The sequence below is a fragment of the Pteropus vampyrus genome, unplaced genomic scaffold, assembly GCF_000151845.1.
Source record: "Pteropus vampyrus isolate Shadow unplaced genomic scaffold, Pvam_2.0 Scaffold107, whole genome shotgun sequence".
Taxonomy (NCBI): domain Eukaryota; kingdom Metazoa; phylum Chordata; class Mammalia; order Chiroptera; family Pteropodidae; genus Pteropus; species Pteropus vampyrus.
Window position 1 is genome coordinate 5,873,594 of NW_011888888.1, and position 17,454 is coordinate 5,891,047.

General features: G+C 30.9%; 1 protein-coding gene across 1 annotated transcript in view; it reads right to left on the minus strand.

The window, feature by feature from the left end:
- LOC105295536 (voltage-dependent calcium channel subunit alpha-2/delta-1) overlaps nt 1-17,454 on the minus strand; it is a 205,835-nt gene that overhangs the window by 187,173 nt on the left and 1,208 nt on the right. Inside the window, exon 2 of the mRNA XM_023533631.1 lies at nt 11,769-11,810. Coding sequence (XP_023389399.1) covers nt 11,769-11,810 — 42 coding nt within the window. The remainder of the gene's footprint in view (nt 1-11,768; nt 11,811-17,454) is intronic.

Here is a 17,454-nt window from a genome sequence, read left to right on the forward strand (position 1 = left end):
CTCTTTGTCAGTAGTCTCCAAAAGAATACATTAGAGGGTTGAAAGAAAACAGAATTTATACTTCTTTATAGCAAGTGAAACAAGTGAAAACAAGTTTACTAATATTTACGACATTATTAGCATTCCCCCTCTTCCTTCCCATCCACTGTGTGTGAGCTGGTTTCCAGTCACCTGTTACACTCTAGGTACCTACCCCAGGGGAGAGTGGAAAACCCACACAATGACAAGTTGAGAGCTGCCTTTTCACTGTACAGTCGTTTTCACATAATTTACATATTATCTTCTCTAGTTTAATCTATTTCATATCGACTAATAGCTTTAAAATTTTTCAGCAAATTAATAATGATTAAAGATGAAATTCTAGCAATGGAAGTTGCACTGAATAACAAGAAAATGATAGAGATATTGCTTCTATTTCCAAAATTAGCTCTTCTTCAGCATCATTTTAAAAACAGTGTTTTAATCAGTTCAATTAGGAAAGCTAGTCAAAAAATTTAAATTTATCAAGAGGAGTATCATAAATACTATTTATATTTACTATTGATAATATTGTCCTGTGTTTATACGGTCTATTGAGATATTTCCAATGGTAATATGAAGTCATCATAATTAACAAAGGCATTTAATAACTAACATCCTGAAAAACCTTTACATTTTTTCTTATGGTAATTTTTAATGTCATATGCCACTTTAATCAATCTTTGTAAAATTTTACTAAACGAAGATTTAAAAGTCTCTTTTGATGTTTAACATATCAGTTCAGTAGTACAAATACACACTTTATAAGTAAATATTCTTGTACCAGGAGGTGCATTTTTTTAAATTGATATGTACGTGACAGCAAAAAAAGATTGAAGACATCATTGAAAAGAACTAACTATTGTTATTTACCCTAAATTGTACATAGACTAAGTTTGTAATGCCCACATAATGCCCCTGAATTTTGCAAACTTAAAGAACATTCATTGAGTTTTAAACAAATACATCATACACTATTTCAAGAAAGAAAACTAGACATGGAGTCTAAAGGGAATTATTTATTCCACTACTCCAAAATAACCAAGAACCAATATTTAAACTATCCTTGCAAAAGGAGCATGTGCCCAAGTGCACAGAGCATGAAAAACAAATCTAAATAGACTCAAAAATTTTGAAAGAAGCCCCACAAAATAGAAAGCAGAATTCCCAGAAGAAACTGAATCTAATCTAATCCACCTTTTTATTAGTTTTACAGTTTTTTCCTAATGTCTCTTCATGTGGTCATATTTCACGTGAGTTCATGCATTAATTTTAAGGTATCCATGGTAAATATCACTGGGAAAAGCAGATTAGATTAGTGGAGATTTATGATGCAAAGTCTAACAATCTTTTTAATCATAGAGATTTTATTTTACCTACTGCAAATCAGTCTGTGATGAAGCTGGTTGAATAAAATGCAAGTCAAATACATCAAAATTAAACATGACAGATAATGGATAGGTACAATTGATTAAAATTTTCAGTCAAAACCATCTCCAAAAATTTCAACCTGAAAGTCTTGATTTATAACAGCTCCATCACAGGGCCCTCTCCCATTTCCCGTGGGTGCCAACAGCACAGCATAGCAACACACTGCTGTGGACTGCACTGTCTGCATTTCATTTAATTCTCTGCACTATCAAATACCAAGTGTGTGACACTGAGGAAGTCACTTCAGCTCATTAAGCATTACTCGTCTTATCTGAAAATCATTATAAAATAATAGTATGTTCTATGAACGTTTAGTGTGAACTTTAAATGATACATTGTATATAAAACATTTACTGCCTAGTAAAAGTATATAATATGTTAACTATTATTATAATTCAATGTAAACACATTTAAACCATTTATTTTAAATGTACAGACAAAAAAATGGCAACTCATAGTAAGCCAGTTATTATACAGAAGGAATTAATATTCCATCTCTAAGTTATTACCTATTTGAGGATGTAACATCAGTCATTAGCAGAGCCTGAAATAAAGGCTACATACTATAATATAGTTAAAAAAAAAAAAAGAGTTAGAAAAGAAATCTAGACTTTGATTCTTTCTTTAATAATCAGAAAAGATTTCATTGCCATTTGATGCATATTCTTTATAGAATCAGATTTATTTATATAAAATAAAATTATGAAAGATTGGACTTTTAAAAAGGCATTTAGTTAAAATATTATGTTGGAATTAATTTTAATTTGGACAAGACTCTGCTAAGAAAATAAATAGCAACATAAATATGCAAGGAATTCAGTAGACTAGCCGAAAGTCCCAGACAGGTCAAATTTTTAATATGATCAATAAAATAAAATGTAGCAAATAAATCAACTCAATTTATCGGCATGGGAATTTTGGGTAAAACTTATTTCATCTGGATTTTAGTCAGAAACAAATCTTGGAATTAGGTTAATAAGGGTTTTTAATAATCTGCGTATTTCCTGCTTGCTTTCAGAATTAAGAAAATAGTGCAGCTTGCTGGCAAAACTCAAGCTTTCTGGGCAATCTGCTTCACTAATCTTGAAAGAATTTAAGGAATTATTGGGACAGAAGATTCTAGAAAATAAGCAAAGAACCTAAATAAATTTCAAAACTAAGGAAAACTTAAATGATTTTCATAAATAATTGTTGCATCAGTAGTTTTTAAAACTTTATTTTGACATTTAATTTTTCTTTCAAATCTGGATACATAAAATCGACAATAATATCAAGACAAATGTGAACATTGTGCTCACATTTTTTTATACAATGTTAGAATTATAATAAAATGAAATATAGCTCAATCTATTACCCTTTCATTATCATTAACACATATACACATACAAACGTGCTCCATTTGACACCAGAGAGCTGGACGGGGGTAGAAGTCCAAAACAAGGCCCCGATCCAGAATTCTGGTGACCAGGTTCTTGTCATATGCCACAAGAAAGAATTCAAGGACAAGACAAAGAGCAAGCAGGAAAGCACAAGATTTATTAAAGTGAAAGTACACACTTAAGAGGGAAGTACGGGCGGACTCAGAGCAGAGTTGCTCACAGAATGTCTGTAGTACGGGCTTCTGTTTTTCTTGGTGGCAGGGCCTGGAGACTTGGTACTGACATAGCCTCATTGTCTTTTCTTAGTGAGTAGAGAGCTTGGTTTTTCACCCTTATTTGGCGTTTCTGGAACTGTCAGGTGCAAGAAGGGAGCCATAGTATTTGCAATGCAGATAACATTATAATGACATTATAATTAATCAAAGGTCATGTCTAAGTCAAATATGCCATCTTAGCTAGAAAAGGACTAGTTTTTGGCTTATTTTCTCTTCCCAGAGCTAAAATGGAGTGAGGTCTGAACACCCGCTGGAGCTAAGACAGGGAGAGGGCTTGAACAGAGGACAAAGGAAGATTTCTGGAGCTGTATCTTGGAGGGGAGGAGGTGTCCCTAGGCCATCTATCCTGCCTCACATTTGGAGCTAAAATGACTTCAAACCAATCTTAAATTTATATTGTAATAATATTATTATTTAAAATATATATACGTATACACAATCATTAACATTTCTGGATTACCTACTATGAGCCAGGAAATGTTCTAAATGCTTTATATATATGTTAACTAATTTAATTATCACAGTAACTGTATGAGGTAGGTACTACTATTACCTTTATTTTACAGACCAAATATGTGAAATACTGAGCGATTATGTGACTTTGCCAACATCACCAAGCTTAAAAATTACAGAATGAAGATTCAAATCCAGTGGTACTCCAAAGGAAAAACTCTTAACTATGACACTCTACTATTTCCTCTGTATAACAATGTATACAGTAATCATACATGTATGCCTTAGTATTATTTAGGGGAAAAAAGTTGCATATAGAAATATTCAGAAATGAAATGTCATATTTTTAATGTCTTAAAATATTTAAGCAAATAATAGGTGAAGCAATTATGGAGACTCATAATACACTCTATTGTATATTTAAAATTTTTCCCCAATAAAATGTAAAAACAAATTAAAATCTTACATTGAAACATTATACCCATCTTAATGCAGTAGACTCATTGGAAATAAAATTCAATAACTATTATCTATTCATAATAACTTGGCTTATTAGATCTGTCCAGACTTAGAACCAAAAATCCTGACCTTAAAAGGTTAACACATCTTCACAAAATGCTGTTATATGAGCATTGAAACACAAACATCTACCCAATTTAACAAGCATCACCTCAAATATTACTTTAAACAATTAAAGAGAGAAAGTAAATAAGAAGACCCTTGCCTCAAGTTGCTAAAAATTTAATAGAAAAAGTGATTCCTGTATACAAATACCATAATGTAAGGTATTATACTATTAAGGCCAGAAGTGTGTAATAAATTGTTTAGAACATCCAGAGGAAGGTACCATTTGCTACCAAGGGAAAACAAGCAAAGCTTCAGGAGGAGGTAGTATTTAAATTGGTTTTTAAATACTTAGCATTTGACCAGAAAAGTTATAGGATATTATGATCGGGTAATTAGAAGAGAAACTATTGTAACATTAACACCATGGGCACAGAGCAAATCATCTTATATTTCTGGTAAGGCTATGTCCTTCCATGAGAACTGTGGCTCACCCAATAATTTAGCCCAGTTGTACTTACATTTTTTAAGTTTCAAGGAGAAAACATGTTTAAATGACTTCAGTCACATTTTTTTTTATATTACACAATCCTAAGGGACATTAATCACTCCTTATTTCAGCCACTGCTTTAGCTAAATCTGGTTGTCACTAAGTATTTATTTTTATACCCCAAAGGTGAATATAAATAGCATTGATCTAAGAAGAGTAGCATAGATATTATAAAATGTCCCTGAGGAATTGTCTTATATCAAAGTCCTTGAAAAGTTTACAGACTGATAGCTCCTCACAAATTGACTAATTTAGTTGTCGCTAATAGAAAGGTTACACTCTAAAGGAATAATTGATTAAATACTTGTTTGACCTTTAAGTGAGGCCATGTATCATCACTGTAATGAACAAAATCAATAGATAACACTTAAATATGTCATTCTTTATATCCAAATCTTAACTTGGTGATAGACCAGCATAATAAACATGGAATAATAATAGTAATCAGGAAATTTCTAATTTAATTCTGAATCCAAAGTGCACTAAATTTCTGGCCTTTGTATGACTTCTATTATGAAAGTTACTCTCTCTTCATCTCCAGCTATTCATATTCTACACTTCCAACCTGTGCCCTCACTTTCTAACTTAAATATTGGTGTTTTGCAGTTTCTGTGCAGTATTAAGGCATTATTATTATTTTATGTTATGTAGATATGTGGAGCAGGCTGAGAGCAGGACAGTAGGGAGTAGTGGAATTGTGGCAAATGGAGAATGTATCACAGCCAAAGGCATTCAAACTCATTTTGTTTTTAACATTGTATCAGCACACCAAAATTTAGATGTAATTGAATCTGGCCTTGCTATATATGTAGCTTAACATTTTCTGGGGAAATTTCAGCCACTTGTTTTCAAAATCCACTCATAAACTAAGCATAAAACTATTCCAGGCCAAACTAAATATTTAGCTGCCCAGTAGAAATGTCCTCTTGGATATCCTTGAGCAAGTTTTTGGTATAAACATTCTTGATTTTTAAAAATCTTTGCCTGAAAGAAATTCTGTAGGCTTTTCAAATCTATAATTACCTACAGATTACTCTGAATACCTGAATGCTTTCTTTATTAAACCTGTGATTATCTCTAATTCATATGCTTTGATTTAATCTTTGGGAACACAAGACTTATGTTTTACATCTCTGCATTTTGTCCTCCATATATGTTACCTTTTCTCCACACTCCCTTGTTTTTGTTTGTTTGTTTGTTTCGTTTTACCATTTTGAGTTTATGAGAGTATTTCCCATTTCCTCTGTGTATCATTGATTAATTTGCATTGTCAAATTTGTTAGTTCTTCCAGTGGAAATTTAGTTTTAGTGGTTTTGGTTTTGATGATTATATTTCAGTCTATTTGTCATAGATCATTAAATTTTTCTTTGGAGACACTAAGCATATATCAAATATTGTATTTCTTTTTCCCGAAGTAACACTATTTCAGAGGAAAATTTTCCTCTGTGTCTTTAATACTATAGTATTTCTATTGTACTGTTAGTGAATTTTTCATAGATTCCTCCATCGACTAGTTTCTATTTTACCAGTTTAAATGAAGAAAGACATATCTAGTCTTTCTTCAGGATTAGGATTATCTAGTCTCAGGATTGGGAAACAGTCAGATGGTACAGATTCTTTTTCAAGCATTTTTTCCTTATTGCTGTCAAATCTGCAACTTGAGAGCAGAGAATGATATAGGTAGGTTCCTGGTCAGCAGTAGGCATTTACTAAGGGCAAGTGTTCTCTCCAGGGTGTGTATTTCAATTCCAATCCTCAAGATTACAGTGACTCACACACGTATGGGCCGAAACTGAGGGTGATGGTGAAGGGGCCACTTTAAAAATGAGATTAAGAATGGAGAACAGAAATGGAGGATATATAATTATGGCTCTGGTGGTCTTCGGCCATTTTGTATTTGTGTAACATGAAACATCTATTTTAACCAAGATTCATTGATTTATTGGAAGAAACCCGTATTGAGTGATTATAATATGCTAGTTGATATAAAAGCTATGTTGGCTGCTATGAGAACACAAGAGCTGATCTCCAGGAACTTATACTTCAGGGAAGAACCCAAGAAAATAATTTATAAAGATTGATTTTGCCTCCAAGAAAAAGAAACAGTCATTTCATTATTAAAGTCATATCGGCTTGGGAAAAAAAAAAAAAACAGTAAAAGTTTCTTCAGGGTCTTAAATACCAAACAAAGGCAATACTAACTGATTCAAAAATCTTAAGATGGAAAAGAAACTATAAATAATGTTTAGTAATATTTATATACTAAAAATGTATAATTCTATTAAATCTAGGTAAAAAATTTAGAAGCATAAGAGACCATTTCAATAGCCCTTAAATAAATGTTTGAGAATAATGTCTAAAATTGGATGATGGTCATGGAGATGGGAAGGAAATGTTGATGTAAGGGAGTTGGGAAACAGAGAAAATGACCACTAGGAATAGTCATAGATAAACAGATCATCTCCTGCAAAACTGGGAAAACAGTTAAAAACTTTTAACCATAGGCTAAAAGGATTTACAATCTTTTAGTCTCCTTCAAGAGGCATGATATTTAAAGTAGAAACTATATTGAGATCTCAGATATTTATATAACTATTTGAACATATACGAGCAAATTTGTTAATTGATAATGTTGCTTCAATATTTAGTATTACAATTAGTTTTATCCATTAGATATTAGATGAGATGATAAAGGCACATTAAATAATCTCCAATCATCAATTTTTAATAATGAATATGGCTTTGTGGAATTTGAGAAAAAATATACAACTAAACCGGTATATAGAAAAGTTACAACAAAGAACAGTGATGGTAAGCCAATTCAAATCAGAACAATGAGATGGACTATGATTGGTAAGAATGTGATATATAAAATATCAAGCATTACAAATGTACAGCTGTATACTTGTATATAATCCACCTACATTGCAAAACTTTGGATGAGGGTGAGTAAATTTCAGCATTAGTAGTCTGACTTCATCAGATAAGCAACAATCTTCAAAAATAGTGCAACCAGTGAAAATCCTAAAGTAGAATATCAAAGTGCTACATTTACTTACGTGTCTTAACTTTCCTTCATTGTAAGATAGTAAATATCTCTATTGTAGGAAAAAATTTGATCAGTATTATCAAAACACATGGATTAAGGAAGATTAAAAACTACTCAATACAGCACATAATTATATAACCATTTTATAGTAAGAGATCATTTTTTCCTCAGTTCCAAGTTGAAGAATTTAACTATATTTAAATGATGGAAGTCACTCAGATGAGTGGCTAGAGTTTGGACATTAACTTTAATATGTCAAGGAGAACAATTTGAAGATATTTGCAGAAACTATCTTCCATTTAGTATTCTCCCTACTCCCTCTTTAGCAACAGAACCCTATATTTTTATTTGGGTACATATCTTTCTAGGGTAGAGAGGGAGAGAAAAATATATTTTATATCCTACTGCAATTAGGCAAGAAAAGTCACTAAGTTGTGAACCATGGGTGCAAGTAAAAGTGATGTGTGCAATTTCCAGAACATGCCCTTAAAGGCAAAAGCATGCCCTCCATTGCCATTTGCTGCCTTCCTGTTATCTAGAATGCAAAAATCACTGTGGATATTGGAGCATCCATCTTGGACCACAACATGGAAAAGCTATATTGAGAGGAACAGAAAATATGAGAAAAAGACCCTGGGGACTGGCTAATCGAGAGTTGCCATATTAGACTTTGTACATAGAATGATACATGAAAGAAGAATGAACTTTTGTTTATGCCATTTTTACTTTAAGTCTCTGTGTAACAGCCAAACCAATGTGTTAATCATAAAATATGGTTCATTTTTATTCAATGTCTAAAGGCATATAGAGCAATAGTATTACTATATCTAAAGCACTTTGAATTTCTCCAATAAAAAGTTTTAACGAAGTACAAAGTAAATTATCTTACAATTCTTTACAAATTCTCAAAAATTTTACATGAAATAGTCCAATTCCAGAAAACTTGACTATATTAGCAAGATTCCAATAACATGCAGACCTGGAATGAAATTTATGGATCACCTAGTCAACTGTAGCATGTCTTAGATGAGAGCAAAACAGTTTGAATTTAAATAGGTTTTAATGGCCTACAGATGACTACAATTTTAGGGCTGGATAGGGGCACGAATCAAAGTCTCTGATTCCTGTTCTAATGCTGTTTGAACTACACAATACTCTTTGCCAATTATTCTGTCACTGTTATTATTTACATATAAAGAAATGGAAATAATTTCTCTAATTGATGACCATCATTTTTAAGTCTTAATTTAAAAGTTGATATTTTGTTCTTTACAGGATTTTTATTTAATTTGTTAGAGCTCAACTCATGACCTAAAAAGGAGAATGCATCCTTTTTATAGGCATAATTATAACCCACAGTAATATTACAGACTCTTTTGGATATGAAAAGGCAAAAAAACAGGGCATGTTCAACAGGTTCAGATATTATTTTCTGTACTACAGAGTTTTATTTTAATATGTGATAAATATCTGTGTAGACAAATTATGTAACCATAATATTGAGTATAACTCAAGTGTTACAAGTATATAACCTGTGGGCAATTTTCCACTTATAATTGACATATATTCTAACTTTGCATCACAGTGATTGAAAGTGAAGTAGTACTTACTAAAAAGTCAAAATAAGGGTATATAATTGTTAAAATCTTAAACAAACAAAACTGGTATTTCTATTCAAAATAAAAAAATAAACTTCAAATTAATAAGCAAACCTGACTTAAGCAAATGAAGCTATTTTACTTGACATTACAAATGTAACTTCTTTAATCAGTTTAGAAAAAAAAAAAATATATATATATGCAAAATTGTATCTTCATCTTTAGGCAACACTAGTTTATAGGATTAGACCACAGCATGTTAATCCGTCCGTTTTATTTAGTATAAAATCATTGTCATAGTTCTACAAACCAAATGTTTAGAAAAAGTTGCAACTGGTGTACCACCAGAAAGGTTGATAAAAATTTGTTCACTATACATAATATCCATAACTATACATAATATTCATTATGCATCTATATTTAACATGTTATTTTTAAAAAACTAACTCAAAATCATGCAGAATGTATTGGTCTAACAGTCAGTGTGAAGAGTCTTCTCAGAAACTTAAAATATAATGAAGTTGTATATATTTAAAAAAATACTGCACTCACTAAAGTATTAGCTGTCACAAATGACTTAAGTTGCCTAAGAATATCTGTGACTTTCCCATTTATTAAGTAGCAACATTATTGCTTTTCAGAATAAAATATTCATATGACAAAGAATTCACTGTCATAATTAGTGAAAAAAATATAAAATATTCATTTTGTTTTCACTGTCCTTTTGAAAGGAAAAAGAAACATTATAAGGAGGATACTCAATACTTAATAATAAAACATATTTTATTGAAATCAATTTATATTAAAAATCTATGATAAATGTAATTTTTTATTTATTAAGTGTATAAAGTAAAATCTAATTCCATCAAAGTGTTATTGTAGTAATTAAATTAAGTAACTATGTAGCATGGTTAGCAATACACAGGCAAAATTAGTGCTCAATAAACCATGGTATGCAGAAGTAGCAGTACTAGTGGTGGTGGTGGTAGAATTTGAGAAAGTGTGGCATTTCAAGCAAACTACATTTATTGTGTTTTTTTTTCCTGAAAGCTGGCTTTGTTTTTATAGATTTTTTTTATATATATATATATGTATATATATATATACACACACACACACACACACACACACACACACACACACACACACATATACATATATATATATATATACATATATAATCTATATACATACAAATGTATATATATATTTACATATATATATTTCACTTTCCTGTTATATAGCTGGAAGAAAATTCTACAGAGCTGTATAGGAATATATATTTTTGATTCAGACAAAAAATTTTCAAAAACAATAATTATAGCATATTTGTTTGATTTGTTCATTGATATATTTGAAGCTTTTAAAAGAATACTTAAAATATAGGAGATCCTCAAAAAAATAATTTTGGATAAATAAATGTCTATATTTTTTTCCTAATAAAAAACAAATATATGAAAATTTAAAACAACTTATAAAATAAAATAAATGTTATTTATAATTTTGGAAATATTTCCACCATAACTAATAAAAATGTCTCCCTAATCCGTTCAAATGTAGTGATATTAGAAGTAATTTATTCATGCTAAAATGATCCATTTTCTAAAGCCATTTGAGTGTGTACATTAGAGGCATTAATTTAAAAAGGGATAGTAATGGAAGAGGGGTTGGGGGGATAGCAAAAAAAGGGCAAAGAGATTAAGAAGTAAAAATGGATAGATACAAAATAGACATGGAGATATTTATAAGGAAAATAGTTAACAATGTTGTAATAAATATGTAAAGAGGAAGAGTATTAGATTTAGTGAGGTGATCACTTTGTGAGTCATATAGATCTCTAAGCACTATGCTGTACAACTTAAACTAATATAAATCGAAAAAACTCATTGAATTATATAATGTAAATATGAGCAACTAATTGTCGATTTCAATAAAACAGGGGACAAAAAGGGCATAGTAAGCACCTACTGTGCTTCAAAGATTGAACTGGTAGGGCTAGTTGTTGCACAGCTTCCAGATGTCATTCATATTGTAGTTGAAATAAGTAGTTCCCCCTAGTGTGTGTGGTTTGTGCCAAAGCAGACAGTGACCCTGGTGACAAGAGCCAAGATACAGAAATGGATGAGATCCAATGTCTGTCTTCAGCAACACTAATGGAAAGCAGATTATTTAAGTCAGTGCAATGAACTGAGGTCTGGACAGGATACAGTGTAAATTCAGATTCAGAGAAACACAGCATTTCTCCTTAGGAAGATGACAATAATAAGTTGTTAAAAGATCACATAAACACTAAAAGTCATCATTATCTTGTTTTCTAACAAGTATTCTTCTTATGCTATAAAACATTTTCTGAAAACACTAAACATGCTAGGTCAATTTGTTGTGTAAAACTAATTATCCTCGTATAATTAAGTTTACCTTAGAATTTATATAAAAATTTTAATACTCACATCAAGATCATCTTTTGCATTGTAGTAGACAACTTCATTACTCTGTTAAAAAACAAAAAAGAATGCTTTATTAATTTGAGTAAAAACAGAAAAATATACTGGATGAAACACTAAATATATTTTGTTCATATTTTAAATAATAAAACTTTCATAATGTTCCTTTAACAATATATTCCACAAAGATCTATAAAGGTAGCCAATATTTTCTAAGAATATATTAAAACACTATATCAGTGATATTAGAAAAGCACATCTTGCATTGAGGAAAAAAGAGCTCAGTATACGTCTGAGGACAATTTGTCAAGGAAAAAATAAAAAATTCATAATGCAATAAGTTATATATACATATATACATACCCAAACACACATGTGCGCGCGCGCGCGCGCACACACACACACACACACACACACACCTCTAAACCATGAAATGATGAAAAAGATAATTCAAAAAAAATCTAAAATAAATGGCTTGTTAATACTTTGCTGAAACCATGACTTTAAAAATATATATATCAGGTGTTGAAACTACTCTTAAAGAAAGGTATATATGCACAATATTGCCAGAAATTTTTTCATGAGATTCAGATAAGGAATCAAGAGTAACTGTGAATGTAGATAGCAAAAATATCAGATTATTTAACACACTAATATTCTCATGTTCTATCAAAGTGGTGAATGATTGTTGGCTCTTCAAAAATAAATGTATATAAAAATTTCTGCTAGCCATAAATGTTGCTGAAATATATCGTACATATACATTATGGACAATTATAAATTGTGCTATAGAAGGAAAATAGAATGGAAAGAATGAATAAAATGATTGTCAAGGAATTTAAAATTCCTTGTCTTTGTTTGAGGCTAGATCTGTGTAATGTAAAAATAATCTACTTAATACTAATTTCCTTTTCCTTTCTTCTCCTGAAGTAATTGAAAACATAGTTCAGCTTCTGTACATTCTCAGCGATAACATGAGCACGATGTAAAAAAAAAAAAAAAAACACAAATATTTCTGCGCCTCTTAATTATTTACAATATGGATACTCTAAAATTTTATTTGAAGGAAACATAAGACACACAAAAAATAAAGAAAATTACTGGGGGAAAATATACTAGATTAATGCTTCTTAAAGTATGTCCACCTCTCCCCCCTCCAAAAAAAAATTAGTAGTTCTTCAAGATATAATAAACATAGGCAAAAGTGTTCTATGGTCATGACTTTAGAATAAATCATAAAGTTAAAATTTCAGCAGGACTTGGCAGAGCCTTGGTGTATGATGTACATCATAAATCTCCAAGAGGAAAATAGATCTTATTTTGTTTCTCAGATCTGTTTGCCACAGAATCTGCTTCCTTTTTTCTGATGTGAGACTGAAGATCTAAAAAATATAGGTCTCTCTGAAGACTAAACAACCAAACCAAAACTATAGAGGTAAGCGTAAGAACATATGATTCATAACACTGAATAAAACCAGGAGTTTGAATTTACTTGATATAGAGTTAATAAAACTTTTTCAATTACCATTTATTGATATTTAAAAAAATTAGGTAGCTAGAGAATTTTAACATGCATATATGTTTTAATTCTTGAAATATTTCTTATAGCATCCTTTTTGCAACAAAGTTAAAATACAAAATCAGAACTCATCACATGTACAAAGCAAGAGAATCTTCTGAGTCCACCTGAGACTCAAATCTAATTACTGGTTTATTGATCCATCATGCAACTCTGTAATTTATACTCAGGTGACAATTTTCAATTTAGAATGTGGATTCCATCAAAACTTAAAACACTGAATAAGTCTGTCTTCCACTTGCTTGCTTATATTTAAAGAATTGAAACATATTAAAACCACGGTGAAACTGCATTAAATTTCAAGCAGTTCAGCATCATCATTTTAAACATTCATTATCTACCTACATATACATATTGCTATGCCAAGAGAGACACAAAATAAGTTAAATGATGAAAATATTGAAAGAACTCAATGGCTCAACTTAAATCAGAACAAATTATATAGTGAGTCAGAAAAAAGATCTTGCTTTCTAGTGAGAAATGTATGTATACTAAAAGTTTTTCCTTTCAAAAGTTTTAGTGTCAAGGATTATCTTTCAGTGATCTTTACAATCTAAGCTAAACTACTTTTACTGGAATTTAAAACTCTTTCCTATATCATTGTATTTCTGTGGAATTGGAGACTTCATTTGACTGTAGTATATGCCGTCTTCACAATCGGTGGATGCATTGGATATCTATAGTTCTACTTTTAAAATGCTCTTTTTATTTATATACAATGTCCATTTCTTATGTGGTCAAAATATAAATGCAAAGGAAAACTGAAGTGTGACTTTATATAGAAAAACAACAAAACGATGAAGCACTTCATCTAATACATGTGCTTAGACAGACTGTCATATTTTAATAGAAAATGCAGACCTTAGTGGAATGTACAACTGATTACATCCACTGCCCTAAAACAAAATTTCTCCTCCAATAAATGTGATATTGCTTTTGGCTTAAAAACATTTTTTTAATCCCATTTTTTATAAATACACTTTCTCAAACCTCATCATTTGCATTGATAGTATGCAAATTTTATTATTCTCTTATTTTACCTAAGAGAAAAGCTTAACTGATCAATATTTAGTAAGGATCAATCTGTGTAAAGCATCAGGATTTGGGTAAACTGTAACTATCATTTAATCCATCAACCCAGTCCATCTACATGGCAGTATGACACTAAAATAAATGGCAAACATTCATAGGGCTCTGAATTTATATAACCATATACAAATGTTTTCCAGTCTCAGTACATCACACTTTCTTATGGAAAATTGCAGTGGTTTGCTTTCCTGTGGTTTTTATTAAAATAGTTTCAGAATTATTTGGCTCAGAAATAATTTTAAATGTAAACTTGAGAAAAACCATTTTGGTGAAGTTGTACCCTATTCTCTTTCCTATTACATTAATTTATAGATATTTCTTCTATTACATAAAAATATATATTAGCTGTACTATATAAAAATATACATTAAGATGTGTGCAGCTTTGTTAAACTAAATCAATCTAAAACCAAATGACTCTAATCACTGAATCACCAAAATATATCCAGAACCAATATTAACAGGATTGGGATAAAAGACAGTGCTCAAGAATAAAGAACAATTCACATTCAATCAGTCCAACTTCTATGTTCCAATGTTTCTATAGGGATACATTTTAGTTAAAATGAAATCTGTGCTAAAAGAAAATTAAGAGAGGAATTGTATAAAGAAAGTTAAATGCCCAGAGGTGGTAGAATTAGAAATGCGAAGGTAGGAGCTGAATTCCTTCTCCCCTTTCCCTGTGACGATTTTGGGGTCTTATGACTAACAGGGGGAGGCAGACCCCACTCATTCTACAATGATTTTGGCGACTTTCCATGAAGATTATCTACAACCCGACCAGGAGGAGCAAGTTCTCATTTCCCCACACATGTGTGGCAAGAACTTGGGGCAGCTGAGCCAGTTGCTCTGCTCTGTTATAACTGAAGAATTTCTCTCATTGTCCTTGGACGGCATGACCACATAAATCAAAACCACCCAGCTTTCAAAATAGGTGAAAATTAAGAATTTCACATAGTTGTTAAATTCTTTTTCTGATTAGTTCAAATATGTGTTTGCAAATGTGTGTGTGTGTTTCTTAATTATCTACCTACCCTACTACTCAAAATTCCCTCAGTCCCTCCTCCAGAAAGTATATAGTTATACCAGTAACTTATAGTACTTTAAAACTATGGCATACAAACTAATTAGCATAGGCATACATTATAGAATTGAATTATCTAGTTTCTCTATCATCCTTCTGGCTAAATGTTTTCTATGCAAATTATTAAACAACATTATCTTGGAAGGTCTTTTGCACTCAAACATAGAGGTTTTCAGTGGATTTCAGTGCATTATGTGCTGCATGATAGGATAAAGCCAGGAACAGCCTCAAACTAGATTCATAGATTGGTTAAACCTTTAGAGAGCTATTTGTCATAATTTAAGCACCACCAGATGACAAGAACAAATGGTTTCATTTCTGATTTTAACCAAGTAGTTTAGTTATTTATTATCTCCTTCAAACAAATTTACCCAAATAGTCCATGCTAATATAAAATTGCTGCTTACTGAAATTTAAAACATCCCCTAGCAAGTTGAGAGATAAATCACTTTAGTTTCCCAGCATCTACTGAGAGTCAAAAATTAAATTTGGGTAAAATAGACCATTCCATCTTGAAAATGTATACTATGAGTGATAGTCCCTCGCATGCCACTTTGCTGTAAAAGTTGGTCTCTGACAAATGATTAATGTTAAAAATTTGAAGCTTAAGTTCAAAGCTCCCGCATGGAAGTAAGATGTTGCCAGTGATAAGATTTAAATATTGGAAATGAAAATTGGGATTTTATAGCCAACATCTGAAATATACGACACATTCAAAATTCAAATAGAGATTAACTTCCTGTCCAATTTATTAATTCTCTTTTTTTTTGTCTATACCCTTGGATCTGCACAGTGATCCACAGCCAGATGGATTTCTGGCAACTGTATTTCAGCTAAAATTTTTTTTAAACCTCATTCTTATTGTCATTTTTATCAACATTTAGTTACAAATATGAAGTCGATCAGATAAACATTAAGGATAATCTTCATTATAAATGAGTTATGTTAATGATTCCTGCCAACTAATGTTCCCATTTAGCTCAACTCATTTATAACTCAAGTTTTGTAATAATATATCTTTGTAGCAATTTGACCTGGTAACCATAAACACTACTGCTATTGACGTACCTAAGTCAACCGTGGTACAGGGGATGAGACAACCAGCAACACTGTAGTACTATGTGAGTAAAAGAACTTAGGAATGTGTGTGTGGTTGTGTGAGCATGCATAGGAAGGGACTCAAGAATGTGAATGTGAGCAAATGTTACCAAAGATAGCTAAAAGTAGCTGAAGATATGACATAAGTTTTTATGTCATATCTGTGTGAGGTTGGAATGTATGAGTATATTCTTTATTAAGATAAAAAGACAAAGTAAAGATGGGCAGAAGTCTATCTGGAGATCAATGTTACTAGAATACTGACTAAAGACATAATAAACCTACATTCATATTATAATATTAATATAATTGAATTATAATATAATTCATATAATGAAAGATAATAAATAAGAAAACTGATATACAGTGTTTAGCACAGTGCCTGGCACACAATACGTGACCCATATATGTTAAACTGTTACTTTATGTATTGAAAAGAAAAATCAGGAATATCCATAGAAGTTATCTATTACCTTTATCTGGTACTTATATATGATTTAAAGTAAATTATTATAATTTTAGTTTCTTAGATCAGTTAGTATGCTACGAGTCTATTTGATTCATTTAAAGTCATTTCTTCAAAGATTCCATGTAGCAGAGTAGAAAAGAAATTAAATTACTAGTTGCTGTTATTTTTAATTAAATTTATATATGCAAAATTGGTTAATAAAATTGTATAGGTTTCAAGTGTACAATTCTATAATACATTATCTGTATATTACATTGTGTGTTCACTGCCTAAAGTCAAATCTCCTTCTATCACGATATATGACCCTCTTTACCTTTATTTACCTTCTCTCCTCCCTGCTTTCCCTCTGGTAACCACTAAACTGTTGTCTGTGT